General features: G+C 47.3%; 4 protein-coding genes and 1 pseudogene across 4 annotated transcripts; all 5 read left to right on the top strand.

Moving 5' to 3' along the window:
• The first annotated feature begins 2,813 nt into the window (after window positions 1-2,813).
• On the top strand, window positions 2,814-4,139 carry LOC112346484 (phospholipase A1-Igamma1, chloroplastic-like). Its single transcript, XM_024675524.1, has one exon. The coding sequence runs from the start codon at window positions 2,814-2,816 to the stop codon at window positions 4,137-4,139; it is 1,326 nt and encodes a 441-aa protein (XP_024531292.1).
• Window positions 4,140-6,356: 2,217 nt separating this feature from the next.
• On the top strand, window positions 6,357-7,682 carry LOC112346483 (phospholipase A1-Igamma1, chloroplastic-like). Its single transcript, XM_024675523.1, has one exon. It carries the CDS (start codon window positions 6,357-6,359, stop codon window positions 7,680-7,682), a length of 1,326 nt encoding a protein of 441 aa, XP_024531291.1.
• A 7,361-nt stretch (window positions 7,683-15,043) lies between these two features.
• LOC112346482 lies at window positions 15,044-16,369 on the top strand (annotated as a pseudogene).
• A 2,576-nt stretch (window positions 16,370-18,945) lies between these two features.
• Window positions 18,946-20,271, top strand: LOC112346481 (phospholipase A1-Igamma1, chloroplastic-like). The gene has a single exon (XM_024675522.1). The coding sequence runs from the start codon at window positions 18,946-18,948 to the stop codon at window positions 20,269-20,271; it is 1,326 nt and encodes a 441-aa protein (XP_024531290.1).
• Window positions 20,272-22,509: 2,238 nt separating this feature from the next.
• Window positions 22,510-23,835, top strand: LOC112346480 (phospholipase A1-Igamma1, chloroplastic-like). The gene has a single exon (XM_024675521.1). It carries the CDS (start codon window positions 22,510-22,512, stop codon window positions 23,833-23,835), a length of 1,326 nt encoding a protein of 441 aa, XP_024531289.1.
• Window positions 23,836-25,295: the final 1,460 nt, after the last annotated feature.

Here is a 25,295-nt window from a genome sequence, read left to right as displayed (position 1 = left end):
AACACGAAGAAAACATTCATAAAAGCTTAATTCAAAAATAACTTAGTAATAAACCCTTGAAATAAACACATCAATAACATGAGTTTGAAATTGAATCTTAAAATAAATTGCTACACATTGTATGGTTTGCTTAATAGTAGTGTTATTCTTACTTATTAATCTAATTAATCAAATAAGTTTATAATTATAAGCATGTTTGTAATTTATAAACAAAAGATTAATCTACATATCAACCATTAGATGATAGAATAAAATGAATATACTAGAAAGGGTTTAAGAAAGTTTATAAATTATAAACATGTTTATAAATTATAAATACAAAATTAATCTAAATGAATAACAACCATTAGATGGTAGAATATTCTAGAATATTCAAGCATATTCTAGATTTATCCATTACCATCCCAGTCCCTCTATAGGTTTGCTTAAGCAAACCAAAAAAATCACAAAGGTTATATTTATATGTTTCTTTGTAAATTTTGTTCAAAAACTCATATCTTGGTTTTCTTTCAAATGGTTTTTTATATATTTTTTATAAAAATAATCCAACATGGATAATTAAAACATTATCATATCTAAAATAGTCGTTTGAGCAATAGATTATTATGCTTTAAAACTCAAACAAAGATTTCCAGTCAAGATCAGTTTATTTCACATTTTTCTTTACAATCTTATATCCAGGAGAATCTTAAATGCTCAATCTAATGAAAGACTATGATTCAAATGGTTTGAAGACCTGATTTCTCTTCTATTGCTTGTAATTACTCTTGCATGTACTAGCCTTAAAGTTTGTTCTAAAAGATTTGGTTGCAAGGTCTGGAATGCCATTTCGGTTTCTATCATCAGAAACTGATAAGAAAAGGAAATAAATAAATAAATAAAATAAAAACTCATTGGTGGGATCAATCAATCGAAACCAAACTAAGATGAGCATTGCAAAAACGAAATGTGTGTTATGCTTGTAACTTATTTCTCAATGTCAGCCTACAAATAGTGCTCAAAAGTCCATATATACCATCACCACCTTTCCATCCCAAGCTAGAGGGAAAGCCTTCAAAAAGTTTGGACATTTAATACTGTCTAAATTCTGTATTGTTTCCATGACATTTTGTGTGTCCTCTCCCACACAGAATGAGCTTTAGGACCATGATGATAAAAGTCATAGTCACAATCCTAATCCCACTTTTGAATGAAGACTTACAAACACTAATAACAGTGTCTGGGTTTAGACACTAATGACTTGATCTTCATTACTTTTTCTAGCTATAGAGAAGAAAGCTATTCACCATGAGCTTCAAAGTAAAGGAAAGAGAGATAGCCCTCTACCTCATTCTAAAATGGAGCAAGGTGGAGATCATTGAAAAAGACAAGAAACTTGAAACAATTCATTCCTGTTTAGTATTATTGAATAATCCATTTGATCAATAATTATAAACATTTTTACAATTTATAATTGAAAATTAATCTTATCAAATTAGATGGTAAAATAAATACTAATTTGCTGTGCATTGCAGGTTTACTTAATAGTTCTAATTAATCAAATGAAAGTTTATAATTATAAACATGTTTATAATTTATAAAAACAAGATTGATCTTATTGAATATTAACCATTAAATGGTAAAATAAACTAGAATATACTAAGACATGTTTAGGAAAGTTTATAAATTATAAACATGTTTCTTAAAGAACATTACCCTGTAAAGGAATGTCAAACGAGAAACTTGAATCGCATTGATACCTCCCACTACTTTTGCTGCTGTACTAAACCCAATTGTCCAGTGTGAGCTGTAGTATTGATGCAAATGACTCCATCAGCTGTTCCTGACACAACATACTCCATTGAATGCATGTACCTACAGTTAAACAATGGTTGAAAGCGTAATTGAGTTAGAAAAGAGTAATGGTTAGATAGTAAATAATCTAGAATATCCAAGTATATTCGAGGTATATCCACTACACACCTTAAGCAAACCAAAAATATACTAGAAAGTGTTTAGGAAAGTTATAGATTATAAATATGTTTAGATACAAGATTAATCTAAATGAATAACAATTATTTTGTAGAACTTAATATATTTCACTTTTGCTTATGTAAAAAATAAATTAATATAAATAAAAAATTAATATAATTAAATATTAATATTAAGAAGTATAAAAATTGGCTTAACGATGCACCTTCTCATCATCCACATATGCCACCTCACTTTGTTCTACAGGCTCATTGTTGTCTACCCATAATCACTAGCAGCAGCCAAGGATTCCAAGAGTGTGGTGGCCCTAGAGTGTGATGGGCTGCTCTTGGAGCCTTTCCTTGATCAAGACTCTAGGCTGTTCGTCAAGGAGATGATTAAGTATCTGGTGTCGGGACTTCCAATTTACACCTATGATCGCCAAGTGAGGAGGAGAACAGTGATCCCGACCTCGCAACTGCTTTACTGAAGGGATGAGAGTCAAGAGTGAAAGTTCAGTGAAAGTCTGCTGGTCAAAGACGCGATAGCTCCTTTGGCTGACCCTGGTGGTTTGAACTTTGACTATTATGCTTCCCATTCGAGAAGAAATTGAAGAGATCAACGCGAGAATTTCGTATATGCTTTTGACCCGGTGGCAAACTTCGAAAGCGATACTGCTATAAATCCTCTGCCACAATCTCAGCATTCCACCAGCAATCTACACGAAGGGAGAAACAACAAGGGGAGAAGTTTTTTACGAAGCGATCATCTGATTCATTGCAACCATACTCGCCAAGGAGGAGCTGATCGATCGATAGGCGTATCAACAATTGTCCAAGCCCATCAGAGCGAGCATCGAGATCATGGAACGAGTTTCATTTTCACTGTCATTCAAGAGAAGGACGTTGGAGAGAGAAGGAGATTCATTGTCATTCTCATTCAAGAGAAGAACGTTGGAGAGATCTGAAGGAGATGGTCATGGCGCGCGCGTTGTGGAGCTGGAGGAGACGCAGCTGGTGCTGACCCCAGGCTGGCGGGATGCATGCCACTGGAGTCCGCTCCTCCCGCCCGCCAACGCCTCCATCGACAAGCGGCTCCGGCGGGAGATCATCCGATACGGCGAATTCGCGCAGGCTTGCTACGACGGCTTCGAATACAGCGAGGGCTCGGAATTCTGTGGAGACACAAAGTTCTCCAAGGAGGAGCTCCTCCAATCCGTGGGACTCCCAAGCACGGGATACGAAATCACGGCCTATCTCTACGCAACATCGCAGCTGGGCTTGCCCAGCTTCTTCAAGCGCTCCAATTCCAACGCCCAACCCGGCGACGACTCGTGGACGTCGGACACCAACTGGATGGGCTTCGTGGCGGTTGCCACGTCGGACGAGGCCATCCGACGGTTGGGACGCCGCGACATTGTGGTGGCCTGGCGCGGGACGGTGACGCAGCTCGAGTGGATCGAGAACCTCAAGGATCTCCTCCGCCCCACCGGGCTCGACCCCACGGATCACAACACCAAAGGCGTGAAAGTGGAGACGGGATTTCTCAGCATCTACACGTCTCCAGTCCCCGGCGATCAGGCCGGGATGAGCGCGAGGCAGCAGCTCCACTCGGAGATCAAGCGATTGGTCGGGCTCTACCAGGGCGAGCAGCTGAGTATGACGTTCACGGGCCACAGCCTGGGTGGCGCGCTTGCACTCCTCAGCGCCTACGACGTGACAGAGCTTGGGCTGCCCGGGAGCAATACCCCGGTGTCCGTCTTCACGTTCTCGGCACCCCGAGTTGGGAACCGGGGTTTCAAGAACAGGTGCCTCGAGCTCGGGCTCAAAGTCCTCCAGACACGCAATGGCGCAGACCTGGTGCCCAAAGTTCCAGGGGTGATTGTCAACGAGGACAGCTGTGACATCATCTCGCTCATCTTCCACAGGTTCCCATGGGCCTACACCCATGTTGGCACCGAGTTTGAGCTCAGCAGCGACATCTCTCCGTTTCTGAGGGAAGATGGTGGCTTGACCGATCTGCACAACTTGGAGGCCTTGCTTCACCTGGTTGATGGCTACCAAGGGCCGAGCAAGCCCTTCAGTGTCTCAGGCACCCGGGATATCGCGCTGGTGAACAAGAGATCGGACTATCTCAAGGCAGAGCTTGGAGTTCCAGCAAACTGGTGGTTTAAGGACACCAAGCAGTAGAGCCCGTCTTTCTTCCATCACGATCACGGTGGTGGACTTTTACAAACTCATTCTCTTACGGAGGCCTCACGCTAATCAGTAGGACCAAGCTCTGTTTGGCACGTATATCTGAAAGGTGGCACGCTTGCAATGGCCTATAGAGTTTTGGTTCGAGAAGCCTCCTTGAAGTTCATTGGACCGAATCTTGTAAATATCTTGATTTGAAAACTTACTTTACATTTTGCTATTCCATGACACAAACAATTTGCTTGCATTGTTTCCCTTCTTGAGCTCCTTGGCCACAAGGGTGTGCGGTGCAGCTGAGGAGATCGATGATGTAGCTGTAGTGAGCGATGTTTGGATGCATGGGGTTGGCCGATTCCTCGATGATAGCAGGAGTATCTGGCAGTTGCGGACTGTGTTGTTTGCTCTGGTTTTGAATTTGCTTTGTATTGCAAGCCTTATTTCAATACTTCCTAGTGCAATGGCGTGAGGAACAAACAAGAGTTGCTTCGTGGAAATGCACAAACTTTTTGGAGCTCGCAACAGCAGCTGCAGCAGCAGCAGCAGCAGAAATGTCAGCGGCGGATCCAGTTCCAGACGAAATTGCAGACAGAGCAGCAGCTTGTGCAACTTTTGCTTGCAGCTATTGCTTTGAGTTTGAAAATGTGCTGGCAGGACAAACGTGAGCTGCCTACCTGAAGGTCTCCTTTGTTCATTTCCGTCCAGAAGACAGTTTTCAATTGCGGCATTGTTCAAGTAAGCATTCATCTGTAGGCAAAATACATGAACTTGAGATACGACTGTTGAACGAGGCCTCCATTTTCTTAAAACTAAAAACTAAGAAGCAGCTTATGGAGGAGACCTCGGGCTCTTGGCAGCATCTTGGGCCTCGTTGTTGTGCACCAGCTTTGTGACCTGGAACACAGCGTCAAGAGCCCGAGTGCGAGCTATGGAGCTGGGGGAATGCCCAACAAGGGCATCTGGGAGAGGAACATCGTTTCCTGGAACTCCATCCTGGCACCATTCTCCCATCGAACGTTGTGTCGTGGACATCAGTGATCTCTGCATGTAGTCATTCCGATGCAAGCGATTGACCGCTTTCGTGAGATGATCCCCGACCAAGTTGCGTATGTGAGTGCTTTGGTTGCTTGCAGCCACGCAGGCAAGGGACGCGAGTTCTCGTTTCGATGAGCAATGACTGTGGATTCAAGCCTCAGCCCAGACACTACTGCTCGATGCTGGATCTGTGGTGGTATATCCCTACAAGTTTGCTTAAGCACACCAAAAATAAATTATAAAGAGTTTAGGAAAGTTATAAATTATAAACATGTTTGGAAATTATAAATGCAAGATTAATCTAAATGAATAACAATTATTTGGTAGAATTAAATATATTTCACTTTTGCTTAAGCAAACCATAAATTATTATAAATACAAGATTAATCTAATTAAATATTAATATTAATAAGTATATCTAATTACATTTTAAGCAAACCAGTAAATATTAGAAACGTTGTAGCGGTTCTAAAATGGGCATAAGCCCAGGCTGAGTCAAAACCCTCACCGTGATTTGATCATTGCGCGTTGCACCGTTCCAAGCCAATCCTCTTCCCCACCACTTTTTTTGCCCCTGCATCCATTCTTCCTGCCAGGTCGGATCCATCTGTGTCCATCTCATTGTTCACATGTGCCCGATCGCCAGCAGCAGCCAGGGATTCCAAGAGTGTGGTGGCCCCAGAGTGTGATGGCGCCACTCTTGGGAGCCTTTCCTTGATCGAGACTCTGGGCAATTCGTCAAGGAGACTTGGCATCAGGACTTCCAATCTAAACCTTTGATCACCAGGTGAAAAGGAGGAGAACACTGATCCCGACCTCTCAACTTGTTGCTTTTCAGTGAAAGTCCGCTGGTCAAAGACGCGATACCTCCTTGTGTATAGTTGACCCTAGTGGTTTGAACTTTGACTATTATGTTTCCCATTCGAGAAGAAATTGAAGAGATCAACGCGAGAATTTCGTATATGCTTTTGACCCGGTGGCAAACTTCGAAAGCGATACTGCTATAAATCCTCTGCCGCAATCTCAGCATTCCACCAGCAATCTACACGAAGGGAGAAACAACAAGGGGAGAAGGAAGCGATCATCTGATTCATTGACACCATACTCGTCAAGGACGAGCTGATCGATCGATAGGCGTATCAACAATTGTCCAAGCCCATCAGAGCGAGCATCGAGATCATGGAACGAGTTTCATTGTCACTGTCATTCAAGAGAAGGACGTTGGAGAGAGAAGGAGATTCGTTGTCATTCTCATTCAAGAGAAGAACGTTGGAGAGATCTGAAGGAGATGGTCATGGCGCGCGCGTTGTGGAGCTGGAGGAGACGCAGTTGGCGCTGAGCTCAGGCTGGCGGGATGCATGCCACTGGAGTCCGCTCCTCCCGCCCGCCAACGCCTCCATCGACGAGCGGCTCCGGCGGGAGATCATCCGATACGGCGAATTCGCCCAGGCTTGCTACGACGGCTTCGAATACAGCGAGGGCTCGGAATTCTGTGGAGACACAAAGTTCTCTAAGGAGGAGCTCCTCCAATCCGTGGGACTCCCAAGCACGGGATACGAAATCACGGCCTATCTCTACGCAACATCGCAGCTGGGCTTGCCCAGCTTCTTCAAGCGCTCCAATTCCAACGCCCAACCCGGCGACGACTCGTGGACGTCGGACACCAACTGGATGGGCTTCGTGGCGGTTGCCACGTCGGACGAGGCCATCCGACGGTTGGGACGCCGCGACATTGTGGTGGCCTGGCGCGGGACGGTGACGCAGCTCGAGTGGATCGAGAACCTCAAGGATCTCCTCCGCCCCACCGGGCTCGACCCCACGGATCACAACACCAAAGGCGTGAAAGTGGAGACCGGATTTCTCAGCATCTACACGTCTCCAGTCCCCGGCGATCAGGCCGGGATGAGCGCGAGGCAGCAGCTCCACTCGGAGATCAAGCGATTGGTCGGGCTCTACCAGGGCGAGCAGCTGAGTATGACGTTCACGGGCCACAGCCTGGGTGGCGCGCTTGCACTCCTCAGCGCCTACGACGTGACAGAGCTTGGGCTGCCCGGGAGCAATACCCCGGTGTCCGTCTTCACGTTCTCGGCACCCCGAGTTGGGAACCGGGGTTTCAAGAACAGGTGCCTCGAGCTCGGGCTCAAAGTCCTCCAGACACGCAATGCCGCAGACCTGGTGCCCAAAGTTCCAGGGGTGATTGTCAACGAGGACAGCTGTGATATCATCTCGCTCATCTTCCACAGGTTCCCATGGGCCTACACCCATGTTGGCACCGAGTTTGAGCTCAGCAGCGACATCTCTCCGTTTCTGAGGGAAGATGGTGGCTTGACCGATCTGCACAACTTGGAGGCCTTGCTTCACCTGGTTGATGGCTACCAAGGGCCGAGCAAGCCCTTCAGTGTCTCGGGCACCCGGGATATCGCACTGGTGAACAAGAGATCGGACTATCTCAAGGCAGAGCTTGGAGTTCCAGGAAACTGGTGGTTTAAGGACACCAAGCAGTAGAGTCCGTCTTTCTTCCATCACGATCACGGTGGTGGACTTTTACAAACTCATTCTTTTACGGAGGCCTCACGCTGATCAGTAAGCTCTGTTTGGCACGTATATCTGAAAGGTGGCACGCTTGCAATGGCTTATAGAGTTTTGGTTCGAGAAGCTTCCTTGAAGTTCATTCGACCGAATCTTGTAAATATCTTGATTTGAAAACTTACTTTACATTTTGCTATTCCATGACACAAACCATTTGCTTGCATTGTTTCCCTTCTTGAGCTCCTTGGCCACAAGGGTGTGCGGTGCAGCTGAGGAGATCGATGATGTAGCTGTAGTGAGCGATGTTTGGATGCATGGGGTTGGCCGATTCCTCGATGATAGCAGGAGTATCTGGCAGTTGCGGACTGTGTTGTTTGCTTTGGTTTTGAATTTGCTCTGTATTGCAAGCCTTATTTCAATACTTCCTAGTGCAATGGCGTGAGGAACAAACAAGAGTTGCTTCGTGGAAATGCACAAACCTTTTGGAGCTCGCAACGGCAGCAGCAGCAGAGATGTCAGCGGCGGATCCAGTTCCAGACGAAATTGCAGACAGAACAGCAGCTTGTGCAGCTTTTGCTGCGAGTTTTAAAATGTGCTGGCAGGACAAACGTGAGCTGCCTACCTGAAAGTCTCCTTTGTTCATTTCCGTCCAGAAGACAGTTTTCAATCGTACTTCTTCGGCATTGTTCAAGTAATCCCGAGGCCTCCATTTTCTTAAAACTAAAAACTAAGAAGCAGCTTATGGAGGAGACCTCGGGCTCTTGGCAGCATCTTGGGCCTCGTTGTCGCGCGCCAGCTTTGTGACCTGGAACACGGGCGTCAAGAGCCCGAGTGCGAGCTATGGAGCTGAACTCGCTCCTTGCGGGAATGCCCAACAAGGGCATCTGGGAGATCCTCGCTCTCATCGTCTCCTGGAACTCCATCCTGGCGCCATTCTCCCATCGAACGTTGTGTCGTGGACGTCGGTGATTTCCGCGTGTAGCCATTCCGACGCAAGCGATTGACCACTTTCGTGAGATGATCCCCGACCAAGTTGCGTATGTGAGTGCTTTGGTTGCTTGCAGCCACGCAGGCAAGGGACGCGAGTTCTCGTTTCGATGAGCAACGACTGTGGATTCAAGCCTCAGCCCAGACACTACTGCTCGATGCTGGATCTGTGGAGATTGAGCCAGCCGAGAGAGCTCCCGGATGGCGCTGCTCGCCGGCTCGCAAAGGAGTCGGCATTGTTTGAGCTCGTCGGACTGCGGAGTGTTGGGAAGCATTCTTGTTGCGGAAAAGGCTGTGCCAACTTGATTAGCAATTGCTTCAGATTGTAAGATCCTGAATGTGAACATCTTTTCCTTTGGGTCGCGTGTAGGTACAGGATCGCAAGCTTCTGATAAAATCTCATGTCTACATTTGCCGATCTGGATTGTTCTCGTGATTTCTTCGTCCTTATGGGTGAAACAAGCAATTGTCAAGGTTGGAATGGGCGAAAACACTATTTTATTATTTTATTATTAGATTAACTGTGTTGAGTTTCTATGGCTGGTTAGAGATATTCGAACAAGGTTTTGTTTAGCAGCAGCTTTGATTGATGTATATAAACAGTCTGTATTGCTTTTGCTCCTTTCTCGAGGCTGGAATGATCTGCCGAGATTGGGACAAGCACGACAAACGTAGCATCTTCGGTGTGCCAATCGGTGGAACTTCACTCCGCGTGCCTAAGCTGGATCGACATATATATTTGGCTTTCTCGATCAAGCGTGGAGGCCAGGAATGAGCAAACAAGAAACACAAGTATGTGATCTAAATTTCTCTCCACTTTCCTCCGTTAATGGGTGATCTTTTCTGGCAGGACCTCGTCGTTCCCTGTCTGTCACCATGGCTCGTGATGGCGCCAGTGGTGGTGTCGTGCGAACTGTGACAGTGAGTAGAATCTCGAGAGAACATATCGGGCTTGTCGGCGGCGCTCTACCCGATCAAGACGAGAATGAGGCGAGCAATATGAAAGCTCAGATCGATTCTTAGCACGGATGGAGTGAGAGGACTCTACCGGGGATTTGGACCGTGATTGCCGGCACTGTTTCCAGTTGAGTGCTGTTCTTGACAACTCTCGAAGCGACCAAGATGGCGGCTCAACCTCACTTCCAAGCTCAACTTTCCAGACACCGCCGCCGCCGCCATCGCGAATGGAGTTGCGGGCTTTCTCCCCTCGGTCGTCTCGCAGGTCATCTTCGTCCCGCTCGATGTGGTGAGTAGCTTTCGTTCCTTGTTCTCTCAGTTCTTCGCTTCTTTTGTTCGTAGTCTTCGTGGCTATGGCTTGGTTGGTCTTTCCCGGTAAGTAACACATTCCTATATCTTTCTCCAGGTGAGCCAAAGGTTGACGGTTCAAGGGACTTCAGGATCAACCAGGTACGCGGGTGGCATCGAAGCTCTCACCTTGCCCAGAGCTGGGAGCCATCAAACCAACGGGCATTGATCTTAGCACGTCGCACACCAGGAACTGGAAGAAATGAATGCAGTGGGCACAGAACGATCCAGCGGCCTCGGCCTCGCCATAGACTGAGACGAGCAGCGGCGATTCGCGAAGACCAATGTGGCCGCCTGCAAAGTTTCATTCTTTTTTCAACTTCCAAGAGAAATGGAAACAGAGTGGACGGTCGCATCAATCGCCACTGTGCTGCTGCTGCTCACACATTGGATCCCGCAAGAAGTTCCAATCAGATCGACGTGGCTCTTCGCTTCCAGATTCTTGAAAGAAAAACTTTTCAGTATGAAGGGAACCCCTCCCAAATTCAATCGCCAAATCGTGGAGCCAGCATGTTGTGAAAGCTCGCACGCCAGGGTCTTGGCAACCACGGATTGGGCCTCCCGGCAAGAGTGCACCATCTCTGCAAGCTTCCGGAACTTCCTGGCTTTCGCTCAGGAAAATGCTCTCGAGCAACCATGGCTCTTGGAAACAGCTTCCACATTGGAAAGAACCTGAAATCTGGGCACTTGGTCGTGGCGTCAGTCCCTTTTCAGGGTTGGCCAACTTATGGAGGAAGTGGATAACCTTGCAGACGTGCCGCCGGGCATGAGAGAAGCCGTGGATGCCACGCTCGAGTTGCGGAGGGTCATCTCCGCCTTCAGGCACAGTTCGCCTTCTCCGTGGAGGGTGGAGCTCTGTTCGAGACAATCCAAGCGTGGTATGTGAAGAAATACGTAATGCGAGTTTAGTTTGCTGCTTTAGGGCCTGGAGGAAAGAAACCCATATGCACGGTATAAAGCTCAATTCCCAAAGGCTGTAAACGTGAGGTCCTCAAAGCTGGATTTCTTGCTTGATGAAATCCCGCTCTGCAACTCATCGCTGCAGTCGCTCGAGCGATGGAAGTTTCCCTCGCAGCCAGATGAAAATATTGACAAAAAGAAATGAAACAACAGGGACTGTAAGTGCAGTGGACCTGGAGCAGCTCCTGCTAGATCTGGGCGACGGCGGAAGGCTTGCTTCTCTTATTACTGTGTGCCCTTACCTTACATGGAGAACGTCTACATGGCCGTGTTAGACGCGCGGCTGTGCTCGGCTATTCACAGCTTCCTGTCGAACCTCTTCCGAATAGCGGATCATGTGAGTGAGCCTTCAGCGTTCTTTTAAATTTTTTTTGTTGCTCATGCATGGTTTATAGACAAGGCAATTCGTAGTGCGGCAGCTGCAGGGCAAGCCTTCCTCCCTCCAGATGCAGCTTGAAGCGAGCAACTACTTGGGCATGCTCGGCGACCCGGGGTCGACGGTGTCCTACGTGACGCCAATGGATTTTGAGCCAGGGAGGCGCGGCTGTTACATGGCGAGGATGTCAAGATTGGGGCGGGGCTTCCTGCTCAAGCGCGGATTGTCACCAAAACAGGTTGCAGCAAGGCTGGCTGCAACGCCCATTGATGATGATGAGTTCAAGGCCCGCTTCCTCAAGCACAATAAGATGACAGAAACATCTTCCATGGCCAAGCTCCTGGCTCACCACGTATACGACATCGGTGTCTAGCGGGCGATGCAGTGTTGTTTCTGCTTGTGTGAAGTTGCTGCCGCTTGTTGGTATCACAAGAATCAAAACAACATCCACGAAATCCCAGATCCATTTTAAAATTGAATAGCCACTGGTTTCTAGCGACCTTCATGCACCGTTTGTGGCGATACATGACTTGTCGAGTTCATAATCCACTTATTCCAACCATAGATGCTTAATTATAGGTCCCATCAAGCATCATTGAAAAAAATTTCCTATAGTGATAATGAGGAGCCTACTACTTCAGTGCAAGAGAACACATGATCAAGTACGTTTCTCACGTCTATAGTCATCCTTCTGCTTTAGACTTTACCTGAAAGCTGGGAGGAGAACTGGTCGAAGAGAACACGCACGCAGCATGGTGGTGTGGCAAATGGGCTCACACAAAGGTGTCAAACGGAAACACTGTTGGGACTTTGTAAGAAAACACAACTTAGATTGGAATTTACAACAGTCATTAGAGGTATTTTCATTTTTTGGATTACAATGCATTAGGCAAGGTATTGTATGAGCTGCTAGCTGCTGCTAGTAAGCATCTAAGTTCTTCTCGTTTAATCAAAATGTGCAATATAAACACTTTTATAAACACAAAGAAAACATTCATAAAAGCTTAATTCAAAAATAACTTAGAAATAAACCCTTGAAATAAACACATCAATAACATGAGTTTGAAATTGAATCTTAAAATAAAATTGTATGTAATAATGCTTGGTTTGCTTAATTATTACTTATTAATCTAATTAATCAAATAAGTTTATAATTATAAGCATGTTTGTAATTTATAAAAAAAAGATTAATCTACATATCAACCATTAGATGATAGAATAAAAAGAATATACTAGAAAGGGTTTAAGAAAGTTTATAAATTATAAACATGTTTATAAATTATAAATACAAGATTAATCTAAATGAATAACAACCGTTAGATGGTAGAATATCCTAGAATATCCAAGCGTATTTATAGGTTTGCTTAAGCAAACCAAAAAAATCACAAAGGTTATTTTTATATGTTTCTTTGTAAATTTGGTTCAAAAACTCATATCTTGGATTTCTTTCAAATGTTTTTTTGTATATTTGTTGTAAAAATTATCCACCATGGATAATTAAAACATTATCATATCTAAAATAGTCGTTTGAGCAATAGATTATTATGCTTTAAAACTCAAACAAAGATTTCCAGTCAAGATCAGTTTATTTCACATTTTTCTTTACAATCTTATATCCAGGAGAATCTTAAATGCTCAATCTAATGAAAGACTATGATTCAAATGGTTTGAAGACCTGATTTCTCTTCTATTGCTTGTAATTACTCTTGCATGTACTAGCCTTAAAGTTTGTTCTAAAAGAATTAGGTTGCAAGGTCTGGAATGCAAGTAGTGATAAGAATTACTTCCATTTTGGTTTCTATCATCAGAAACTGATAAAAAAAAAGGAAATAAATAAATAAATAAAATAAAAACTCATTGGTGGGATCAATCAATCAAAACCAAACTAAGATGAGCATTGCAAAGATGAAATGTGTGTTAGTCTTGTAACTTATTTCTCAACGTCAGCCTACAAATAGTGCTCAAAAGTCCATATATACCATCACCTTCCCATCCCAAGCTAGAGGGAAAGCCTTCAAAAAGTTTGGACATTTAATACTGTCTAAATTCTGTATTGTTTCCATGACATTTTGTGCGTCATCTCCCACATAGAATGAATTTTAGGACCATGATGATAAAAGTCATAGTCACAATCCTAATCCCACTTTTGAATGAAGGCTTACAAACACTAATAATAGTGTCTGGGTTTAGACACTAATGACCTTGATCTTCATTACTTTTTCTAGCTATAGAGAAGAAAGCTATTCACCATGAGCTTCAAAGTAAAGGAAAGAGAGATAGCCCTCTACCTCATTCTAAAATGGAGCAAGGTGGAGATCATAGAAAAAGACAAGAAACTTGAAACAATTCATTCCTGTTTAGTATTATTGAATAATCCATTTGATCAATAATTATAAACATTTTTACAATTTATAAATGAAAATTAATCTTGTTACATTCAAATTAGATAGTAAAATAAATACTAATTTGCTGTGCATTGCAGGTTTACTTAATATTTCTAATTAATCAAATGAAAGTTTATAATTATAAACATGTTTATAATTTATAAAAAAAATGTAAATAAATCTTATTGAATATTAACCATTAAATGGTAAAATAAACTAGAATATACTAAGACATGTTTAGGAAAGTTTTTAAATTATAAACATGTTTCTTAATTATAAATACAAAGAACATTACCCTGTAAAGGAATGTCAAATGAGAAACTTGTATGTTACGCATTGATACTTCCCAGTACTTTTGCTGCTGTACTAAACCCAATTGTCCAGTATGAGCAGTAGTATTGATGCAAATGACTCCATCAGCTGTTCCTGACACAACATACTCCATCGAATGCATGTACCTACAGTTAAACAATGGTTGAAGAGTAATTGAGCTAGAAAAGAGTAATGGTTAAGTTTTTAGGAAATTTATAGATTATAAATATGTTTAGATACAAGATTAATCTAAATGAATAAAAATTATTTGGTAGAACTTAATATATTTCACTTTTGCTTATGCAAACAATAAATTAATATAAATAAAACATTAATATAATTAAATATTAATATTAAGAATAAAATTGGGCCTTAACAATGCACCTTCTCATCATCCACATGTGCCACCTCACTTTGTTCTACAGGCTCATTGTTGACTACCCATAATCACCAGCAGCAGCCAAGGATTCCAAGAGTGTGGTGGCCCCAGAGTGTGGTGGCCCTAGCGTGTGATGGGCCGCTCTTGGGAGCCTTTCCTTGATCGAGACTCTGGAGGAGATGATCAAGTATCTGGCGTCAAGACTTCCAATCTACACCTATGATCGCCAAGTGAGGAGGAGAACAGTGATCCCGACCTCGCAACTGCTTTACTGAAGGGATGAGAGTCAAGAGTGAAAGTTCAGTGAAAGTCTGCTGGTCAAAGACGCGATACCTCCTTCGGCTGACCCTGGTGGTTTGAACTTTGACAACGAGAAGAAATTGAAGAGATCAACGCGAGAATTTCGTATATGCTTTTGACCCGGTGGCAAACTTCGAAAGCGATACTGCTATAAATCCTCTGCCACAATCTCAGCATTCCACCAGCAATCTACACGAAGGGAAAAACAACAAGGGGAGAAGTTCCTTAGGAAGCGATCATCTGATTCATTGACACCATACTCGTCAAGGACGAGCTGATCGATCGATAGGCGTATCAACAATTGTCCAAGCCCATCAGAGCGAGCATCGAGATCATGGAACGAGTTTCATTGTCACTGTCATTCAAGAGAAGGCCGTTGGAGAGAGAAGGAGATTCATTGTCATTCTCATTCAAGAGAAGAACGTTGGAGAGATCTGAAGGAGATGGTCATGGCGCGCGCGTTGTGGAGCTGGAGGAGACGCAGTTGGCGCTGAGCTCAGGCTGGCGGGATGCATGCCACTGGAGTCCGCTCCTCCCGCCCGCCAACGCCTCCATCGACGAGCGGCTCCGGCGGGAGATCATCCGATACGGCGAATTCGCGCAGGCTTGCTACGACGGCTTCGAATACAGCGAGGGCTCGGAATTCTGTGGAGACACAAAGTTCTCCAAGGAGGAGCTCCTCCAATCCGTGGGAATCCCAAGCACAGGATACGAAATCACGGCCTATCTCTACGCAACATCGCAGCTGGGCTTGCCCAGCTTCTTCAAGCGCTCCAATTCCAACGCCCAACCCGGCGACGACTCGTGGACGTCGGACACCAACTGGATGGGCTTCGTGGCGGTTGCCACGTCGGACGAGGCCATCCGACGGTTGGGACGCCGCGACATTGTGGTGGCCTGGCGCGGGACGGTGACGCAGCTCGAGTGGATCGAGAACCTCTAGGATCTCCTCCGCCCCACCGGGCTCGACCCCACGGATCACAACACCAAAGGCGTGAAAGTGGAGACGGGATTTCTCAGCATCTACACGTCTCCAGTCCCCGGCGATCAGGCCGGGATGAGCGCGAGGCAGCAGCTCCACTCGGAGATCAAGCGATTGGTCGGGCTCTACCAGGGCGAGCAGCTGAGTATGACGTTCACGGGCCACAGCCTGGGTGGCGCGCTTGCACTCCTCAGCGCCTACGACGTGACAGAGCTTGGGCTGCCCGGGAGCAATACCCCGGTGTCCGTCTTCACGTTCTCGGCACCCCGAGTTGGGAACCGGGGTTTCAAGAACAGGTGCCTCGAGCTCGGGCTCAAAGTCCTCCAGACACGCAATGCCGCAGACCTGGTGCCCAAAGTTCCAGGGGTGATTGTCAACGAGGACAGCTGTGACATCATCTCGCTCATCTTCCACAGGTTCCCATGGGCCTACACCCATGTTGGCACCGAGTTTGAGCTCAGCAGCGACATCTCTCCGTTTCTGAGGGAAGATGGTGGCTTGACCGATCTGCACAACTTGGAGGCCTTGCTTCACCTGGTTGATGGCTACCAAGGGCCAAGCAAGCCCTTCAGTGTCTCGGGCACCCGGGATATCGCACTGGTGAACAAGAGATCGGACTATCTCAAGGCAGAGCTTGGAGTTCCAGCAAACTGGTGGTTTAAGGACACCAAGCAGTAGAGCCCGTCTTTCTTCCATCACGATCACGGTGGTCGACTTTTACAAAGTCATTCTTTTACGGAGGCCTCACGCTAATCAGTAGGACCAAGCTCAGTTTGGCACGTATATCTGAAAGGTGGCACGCTTGCAATGGCCTATAGAGTTTTGGTTTGGGTCATTCGATTGAATCTTGTAAATATGTTGATTTGAAAAACTTAGTTTACATTTTGCTACAAACAATTTGCTTGCATTGTTTCCCTTCTTGAGCTCCTTGGCCACAAGGGAGTGCGGTGCAGCTGAGGAGGTTGATGATGCAGCTGTAGTGAGTGATGTTTTGATGCATGGGGTTGGCCGATTCCTCGTGAGCTAGCAGGAGTAGCTGGCAGTTGCGGGCTGTGTTGTTTGCTCTGGGTTTGATTTTACTCTGTATTGCAAGCCTTATTTCAACAAAATATATACTTCCTAGTGCACTGTCATGAGGAACAAACAAGAGTTGCTTCGTGGAAATGCACAAACCTTTTGGAGCTCGCAACGGCAGCGGCAGCAGCAGCAGAAATGTCAGCGGCGGATCCAGTTCCAGACGAAATTGCAGACAGAGCAGCAGCTTGTGCAACTTTTGCTTGCAGCTATTGCTTTGAGTTTTAAAATGTGCTGGCAGGACAAACGTGAGCTGCCTACCTGAAGGTCTCCTTTGTTCATTTCCGTCCAGAAGACAGTTTTCAATTGCGGCATTGTTCAAGTAAGCATTCATCTGTAGGCAAAAGACATGAACTTGAGATACAACTGTTGAATGTTGTAGCGGCCAATAACAAGCCTGTAGAACAAAGTGAGGCAGAACACATGGAGGGATGACTCAGCAGGGAGATCTGATGTGGCGGGGAGGGGTTTGTTACAGAGGATCAGGCGGCAGATCAGCGGGGACTTCTTGGGATGCAGCAGGGCCAAGGGTGATCATTATCTGAGCACTGTAAGGGCTTTGACTTGGTGTGGACTCCAATAAGCCTCGCCCAGGCTTACGCCCATTTTAGAACCGCTACAACGTTATTTACCTCCTAAAATTTGATGCACAAGAGAATGGTTACTGTTGATCCAAGCCACGGTGGATCGAGCCACCACCTCGTGTTATACGTGGCAGGGGGCATGTAGTATGGTGCATGAGGCTTTGGTCTCTTGGGCTGATCCCCCACAGCCAAGAGCCCGAGGCCTCCATTTTCTTAAAACTAAAAACTAAGAAGCAGCTTATGGAGGAGACCTTGGGCTCTTGGCAGCATCTTGGGCCTCGTTGTCGCACGCCAGCTTTGTGACCTGGAACACAGCGTCAAGAGCCCGAGTGCGAGCTATGGAGCTGCTCCTTGCGGGAATGCCCAACAAGGGCATCTGGGAGATCCTCTCTCTCATGCCCGAAAGGAACATTGTCTCCTGGAACTCCATCCTGGCGCCATTCTCCCATCGAACGTTGTGTCGTGGACGTCGGTGATTTCCACGTGTAGCCATTCCGACGCAAGCGATTGACCACTTTCGTGAGATGATCCCCGACCAAGTTGCGTATGTGAGTGCTTTGACGCGAGTTCTCGTTTCGATGAGCAACGACTGTGGATTCAAGCCTCAGCCCAGACACTACTGCTCGATGCTGGATCTGTGGAGATTGAGGGGTGGTATGGAAAGTTATGAATTATAAACATGTTTGGAAATTATAAATGCAATATTAATCTAAATGAATAAAAATTATTTGGTAGAATTAAATATATTTCACTGCTTAAGCAAACCATAAATTATTATAAATCAAGATTAATCTAATTAAATATTAATATTAATAAGTATATCTAATTACATTTTAAGCAAACCAGTAAATATTGTAGCGGTTCTAAAATGGGCATAAGCCTGGGCTGAGTCAAAACCCTAGATTTTGATCATTGCTCGTTGCACCGTTCCCAAGCCAATCCTCTTCCCCACCACTTTTTTTGCCCCTGCATCCATTCTTCCTGCCAGGTCGGATCCATCTGTGTCCATCTCATTGTCCACATGTGCCCGATTGCCAGCAGCAGCCAAGAATTCCAAGAGTGTGGTGGCCCCAGAGTGTGATGGCGCACCGCTCTTGGGAGCCTTTCCTTGATTGAGACTCTGGGCAGTTTGTCAAAGAGACTTGGCATCAGGACTTCCAATCTAAACCTTTGATCACCAGGTGAAAAGGAGGAGAACACTGATCCCGACCTCTCAACTTGTTGCTTTACTGGACAGATGAGAGGTGAAAGTTCAGTGAAAGTCTGCTGGTCAAAGACGCGATACCTCCTTGTGTATAGTTGACCCTGGTGGTTTGAACTTTGACTATTATGCTTCCCATTCGAGAAGAAATTGAAGAGATCAACGCGAGAATTTCGTATATGCTTTTGACCCGGTGGAAAACTTCGAAAGCGATACTGCTATAAATCCTCTGCCACAATCTCAGCATTCCACCAGCAATCTACAGGAAGGGAGAAACAACAAGGGGAGAAGTTCCTTAGGAAGCGATCATCTGATTCATTGACACCATACTTGTCAAAGACGAGCTGATCGATCGATAGGCGTATCAAAAATTGTCCAAGCCCATCATCGAGATCATGGAACGAGTTTCATTGTCACTGTCATTCAAGAGAAGGACGTTGGAGAGAGAAGGAGATTCGTTGTCATTCTCATTCAAGAGAAGAACGTTGGAGAGATCTGAAGGAGATGGTCATGGCGCGCGCGTTGTGGAGCTGGAGGAGACGCAGTTGGCGCTGAGCTCAGGCTGGCGGGATGCATGCCACTGGAGTCCGCTCCTCCCGCCCGCCAACGCCTCCATCGACGAGCGGCTCCGGCGGGAGATCATCCGATACGGCGAATTCGCCCAGGCTTGCTACGACGGCTTCGAATACAGCGAGGGCTCGGAATTCTGTGGAGACACAAAGTTCTCCAAGGAGGAGCTCCTCCAATCCGTGGGACTCCCAAGCACAGGATACGAAATAACGGCCTATCTCTACGCAACATCGCAGCTGGGCTTGCCCAGCTTCTTCAAGCGCTCCAATTCCAACGCCCAACCCGGCGACGACTCGTGGACGTCGGACACCAACTGGATGGGCTTCGTGGCGGTTGCCACGTCGGACGAGGCCATCCGACGGTTGGGACGCCGCGACATTGTGGTGGCCTGGCGCGGGACGGTGACGCAGCTCGAGTGGATCGAGAACCTCAAGGATCTCCTCCGCCCCACCGGGCTCGACCCCACGGATCACAACACCAAAGGCGTGAAAGTGGAGACGGGATTTCTCAGCATCTACACGTCTCCAGTCCCCGGCGATCAGGCCGGGATGAGCGCGAGGCAGCAGCTCCACTCGGAGATCAAGCGATTGGTCGGGCTCTACCAGGGCGAGCAGCTGAGTATGACGTTCACGGGCCACAGCCTGGGTGGCGCGCTTGCACTCCTCAGCGCCTACGACGTGACAGAGCTTGGGCTGCCCGGGAGCAATACCCCGCTGTCCGTCTTCACATTCTCGGCACCCCGAGTTGGGAACCGGGGTTTCAAGGACAGGTGCCTCGAGCTCGGGCTCAAAGTCCTCCAGGCACGCAATGCCGCAGACCTGGTGCCCAAAGTTCCAGGGGTGATTGTCAACGAGGACAGCTGTGATATCATCTCGCTCATCTTCCACAGGTTCCCATGGGCCTACACCCATGTTGGCACCGAGTTTGAGCTCAGCAGCGACATCTCTCCGTTTCTGAGGGAAGATGGTGGCTTGACCGATCTGCACAACTTGGAGGCCTTGCTTCACCTGGTTGATGGCTACCAAGGGCCGAGCAAGCCCTTCAGTGTCTCGGGCACCCGGGATATCGCACTGGTGAACAAGAGATCGGACTATCTCAAGGCAGAGCTTGGAGTTCCAGCAAACTGGTGGTTTAAGGACACCAAGCAGTAGAGCCCGTCTTTCTTCCATCACGATCACGGTGGTGGACTTTTACAAAGTCATTCTTTTACGGAGGCCTCACGCTGATCGGTAGGACCAAGCTGGCACGTATTTCTGAAAGGTGGCACGCTTGCAATGGCCTATAGAGTTTTGGTTCGAGAAGCCTCCTTGAAGTTCATTGGACCGAATCTTGTAAATATCTTGATTTGAAAACTTACTTTACATTTTGCTATTCCATGACACAAACAATTTGCTTGCATTGTTTCCCTTCTTGAGCTCCTTGGCCACAAGGGTGTGCGGTGCAGCTGAGGAGATCGATGATGTAGCTGTAGTGAGCGATGTTTGGATGCATGGGGTTGGCCGATTCCTCGATGATAGCAGGAGTATCTGGCAGTTGCGGACTGTGTTGTTTGCTCTGGTTTTGAATTTGCTTTGTATTGCAAGCCTTATTTCAATACTTCCTAGTGCAATGGCGTGAGGAACAAACAAGAGTTGCTTCGTGGAAATGCACAAACTTTTTGGAGCTCGCAACAGCAGCTGCAGCAGCAGCAGAAATGTCAGCGGCGGATCCAGTTCCAGACGAAATTGCAGACAGAGCAGCAGCTTGTGCAACTTTTGCTTGCAGCTATTGCTTTGAGTTTGAAAATGTGCTGGCAGGACAAACGTGAGCTGCCTACCTGAAGGTCTCCTTTGTTCATTTCCGTCCAGAAGACAGTTTTCAATTGCGGCATTGTTCAAGTAAGCATTCATCTGTAGGCAAAATACATGAACTTGAGATACGACTGTTGAACGAGGCCTCCATTTTCTTAAAACTAAAAACTAAGAAGCAGCTTATGGAGGAGACCTCGGGCTCTTGGCAGCATCTTGGGCCTCGTTGTTGTGCACCAGCTTTGTGACCTGGAACACAGCGTCAAGAGCCCGAGTGCGAGCTATGGAGCTGGGGGAATGCCCAACAAGGGCATCTGGGAGAGGAACATCGTTTCCTGGAACTCCATCCTGGCACCATTCTCCCATCGAACGTTGTGTCGTGGACATCAGTGATCTCTGCATGTAGTCATTCCGATGCAAGCGATTGACCGCTTTCGTGAGATGATCCCCGACCAAGTTGCGTATGTGAGTGCTTTGGTTGCTTGCAGCCACGCAGGCAAGGGACGCGAGTTCTCGTTTCGATGAGCAATGACTGTGGATTCAAGCCTCAGCCCAGACACTACTGCTCGATGCTGGATCTGTGGTGGTATATCCCTACAAGTTTGCTTAAGCACACCAAAAATAAATTATAAAGAGTTTAGGAAAGTTATAAATTATAAACATGTTTGGAAATTATAAATGCAAGATTAATCTAAATGAATAACAATTATTTGGTAGAATTAAATATATTTCACTTTTGCTTAAGCAAACCATAAATTATTATAAATACAAGATTAATCTAATTAAATATTAATATTAATAAGTATATCTAATTACATTTTAAGCAAACCAGTAAATATTAGAAACGTTGTAGCGGTTCTAAAATGGGCATAAGCCCAGGCTGAGTCAAAACCCTCACCGTGATTTTGATCATTGCGCGTTGCACCGTTCCAAGCCAATCCTCTTCCCCACCACTTTTTTTGCCCCTGCATCCATTCTTCCTGCCAGGTCGGATCCATCTGTGTCCATCTCATTGTTCACATGTGCCCGATCGCCAGCAGCAGCCAGGGATTCCAAGAGTGTGGTGGCCCCAGAGTGTGATGGCGCCACTCTTGGGAGCCTTTCCTTGATCGAGACTCTGGGCAATTCGTCAAGGAAACCTGGCGTCAAGACTTCCAATCTAAACCTTTGATCACCAGGTGAAAAGGAGGAGAACACTGATCCCGACCTCTCAACTTGTTGCTTTACTGGACGGATGAGAGGTGAAAGTTCAGTGAAAGTCTGCTGGTCAAAGACGCGATACCTCCTTGTCTATAGTTGACCCTGGTGGTTTGAACTTTGACTATTATGCTTCCCATTCGAGAAGAAATTGAAGAGATCAACGCGAGAATTTCGTATATGCTTTTGACCCGGTGGCAAACTTCGAAAGCGATACTGCTATAAATCCTCTGCCACAATCTCACCATTCCACCAGCAATCTACACGAAGGGAGAAACAACAAGGGGAGAAGTTCCTTAGGAAGCGATCATCTGATTCATTGACACCATACTCGTCAAGGACGAGCTGATCGATCGATAGGCGTATCAACAATTGTCCAAGCCCATCAGAGCGAGCATCGAGATCATGGAACGAGTTTCATTGTCACTGTCATTCAAGAGAAGGACGTTGGAGAGAGAAGGAGATTCATTGTCATTCTCATTCAAGAGAAGAACGTTGGAGAGATCTGAAGGAGATGGTCATGGCGCGCGCGTTGTGGAGCTGGAGGAGACGCAGCTGGTGCTGACCCCAGGCTGGCGGGATGCATGCCACTGGAGTCCGCTCCTCCCGCCCGCCAACGCCTCCATCGACAAGCGGCTCCGGCGGGAGATCATCCGATACGGCGAATTCGCGCAGGCTTGCTACGACGGCTTCGAATACAGCGAGGGCTCGGAATTCTGTGGAGACACAAAGTTCTCCAAGGAGGAGCTCCTCCAATCCGTGGGACTCCCAAGCACGGGATACGAAATCACGGCCTATCTCTACGCAACATCGCAGCTGGGCTTGCCCAGCTTCTTCAAGCGCTCCAATTCCAACGCCCAACCCGGCGACGACTCGTGGACGTCGGACACCAACTGGATGGGCTTCGTGGCGGTTGCCACGTCGGACGAGGCCATCCGACGGTTGGGACGCCGCGACATTGTGGTGGCCTGGCGCGGGACGGTGACGCAGCTCGAGTGGATCGAGAACCTCAAGGATCTCCTCCGCCCCACCGGGCTCGACCCCACGGATCACAACACCAAAGGCGTGAAAGTGGAGACGGGATTTCTCAGCATCTACACGTCTCCAGTCCCCGGCGATCAGGCCGGGATGAGCGCGAGGCAGCAGCTCCACTCGGAGATCAAGCGATTGGTCGGGCTCTACCAGGGCGAGCAGCTGAGTATGACGTTCACGGGCCACAGCCTGGGTGGCGCGCTTGCACTCCTCAGCGCCTACGACGTGACAGAGCTTGGGCTGCCCGGGAGCAATACCCCGGTGTCCGTCTTCACGTTCTCGGCACCCCGAGTTGGGAACCGGGGTTTCAAGAACAGGTGCCTCGAGCTCGGGCTCAAAGTCCTCCAGACACGCAATGGCGCAGACCTGGTGCCCAAAGTTCCAGGGGTGATTGTCAACGAGGACAGCTGTGACATCATCTCGCTCATCTTCCACAGGTTCCCATGGGCCTACACCCATGTTGGCACCGAGTTTGAGCTCAGCAGCGACATCTCTCCGTTTCTGAGGGAAGATGGTGGCTTGACCGATCTGCACAACTTGGAGGCCTTGCTTCACCTGGTTGATGGCTACCAAGGGCCGAGCAAGCCCTTCAGTGTCTCAGGCACCCGGGATATCGCGCTGGTGAACAAGAGATCGGACTATCTCAAGGCAGAGCTTGGAGTTCCAGCAAACTGGTGGTTTAAGGACACCAAGCAGTAGAGCCCGTCTTTCTTCCATCACGATCACGGTGGTGGACTTTTACAAACTCATTCTTTTACGGAGGCCTCACGCTAATCAGTAGGACCAAGCTCTGTTTGGCACGTATATCTGAAAGGTGGCACGCTTGCAATGGCCTATAGAGTTTTGGTTCGAGAAGCCTCCTTGAAGTTCATTGGACCGAATCTTGTAAATATCTTGATTTGAAAACTTACTTTACATTTTGCTATTCCATGACACAAACAATTTGCTTGCATTGTTTCCCTTCTTGAGCTCCTTGGCCACAAGGGTGTGCGGTGCAGCTGAGGAGATCGATTATGTAGCTGTAGTGAGCCATGTTTGGATGCATGGGGTTGGCCGATTCCTCGATGATAGCAGGAGTATCTGGCAGTTGCGGACTGTGTTGTTTGCTCTGGTTTTGAATTTGCTTTGTATTGCAAGCCTTATTTCAATACTTCCTAGTGCAATGGCGTGAGGAACAAACAAGAGTTGTTTCGTGGAAATGCACAATCCTTTTGGAGCTCGCAACAGCAGCGGCAGCAGCAGCAGAGATGTCAGCGGCGGATCCAGTTCCAGACGAAATTGCAGACAGAGCAGCAGCTTGTGCAGCTTTTGCTGTGAGTTTTAAAATGTGCTGGCAGGACAAACGTGAGCTGCCTACCTGAAGGTCTCCTTTGTTCATTTCCGTCCAGAAGACAGTTTTCAATCGTACTTCTTCGGCATTGTTCAAGTAAGCATTCATCTGTAGGCAAAGGACATGAACTTGAGATACGACTGTTGAACGTTATTTACCTCCTAAAATTTGATGCACAAGAGAATGGTTACCGTTGATCCAAGCCACGGTGGATCGAGCCGCCACCTCGTGTTATTCGTGGCAGGGGGCATGTAGTGTGGCTTGGGCTGATCCCCCACAGCCAAGAGCCCGAGGCCTCCATTTTCTTAAAACTAAAAACTAAGAAGCAGCTTATGGAGGAGACCTCGGGCTCTTGGCAGCATCTTGGGCCTCGTTGTCGCGCGCCAGCTTTGTGACCTGGAACACGGGCGTCAAGAGCCCGAGTGCGAGCTATGGAGCTGAACTCGCTCCTTGCGGGAATGCCCAACAAGGGCATCTGGGAGATCCTCGCTCTCATGCCCGAGAGGGACATCGTCTCCTGGAACTCCATCCTGGTGCCGTTCTCCCATCGAACGTTGTGTCGTGGACGTCGGTGATTTCAAGCGATTGACCACTTTCGTGAGATGATCCCCGACCAAGTTGCGTATGTGAGTGCCTTTGGTTGCTTGCAGCCACGCAGGCAAGGGACGCGAGTTCTCGTTTCGATGAGCAACGACTGTGGATTCAAGCCTCAGCCCAGACACTACTGCTCGATGCTGGATCTGTGGAGATTGAGCCAGCCGAGAGAGCTCCCGGATGGCGCTGCTCGCCGGCTCGCAAAGGAGTCGGCATTGTTTGAGCTCGTCGGACT

This window comes from Selaginella moellendorffii, unplaced genomic scaffold (assembly GCF_000143415.4).
Source record: "Selaginella moellendorffii unplaced genomic scaffold, v1.0 SELMOscaffold_15, whole genome shotgun sequence".
NCBI classification, from domain to species: Eukaryota; Viridiplantae; Streptophyta; class Lycopodiopsida; order Selaginellales; family Selaginellaceae; genus Selaginella; species Selaginella moellendorffii.
This window is presented reverse-complemented; position numbering and strand designations above follow the sequence as displayed.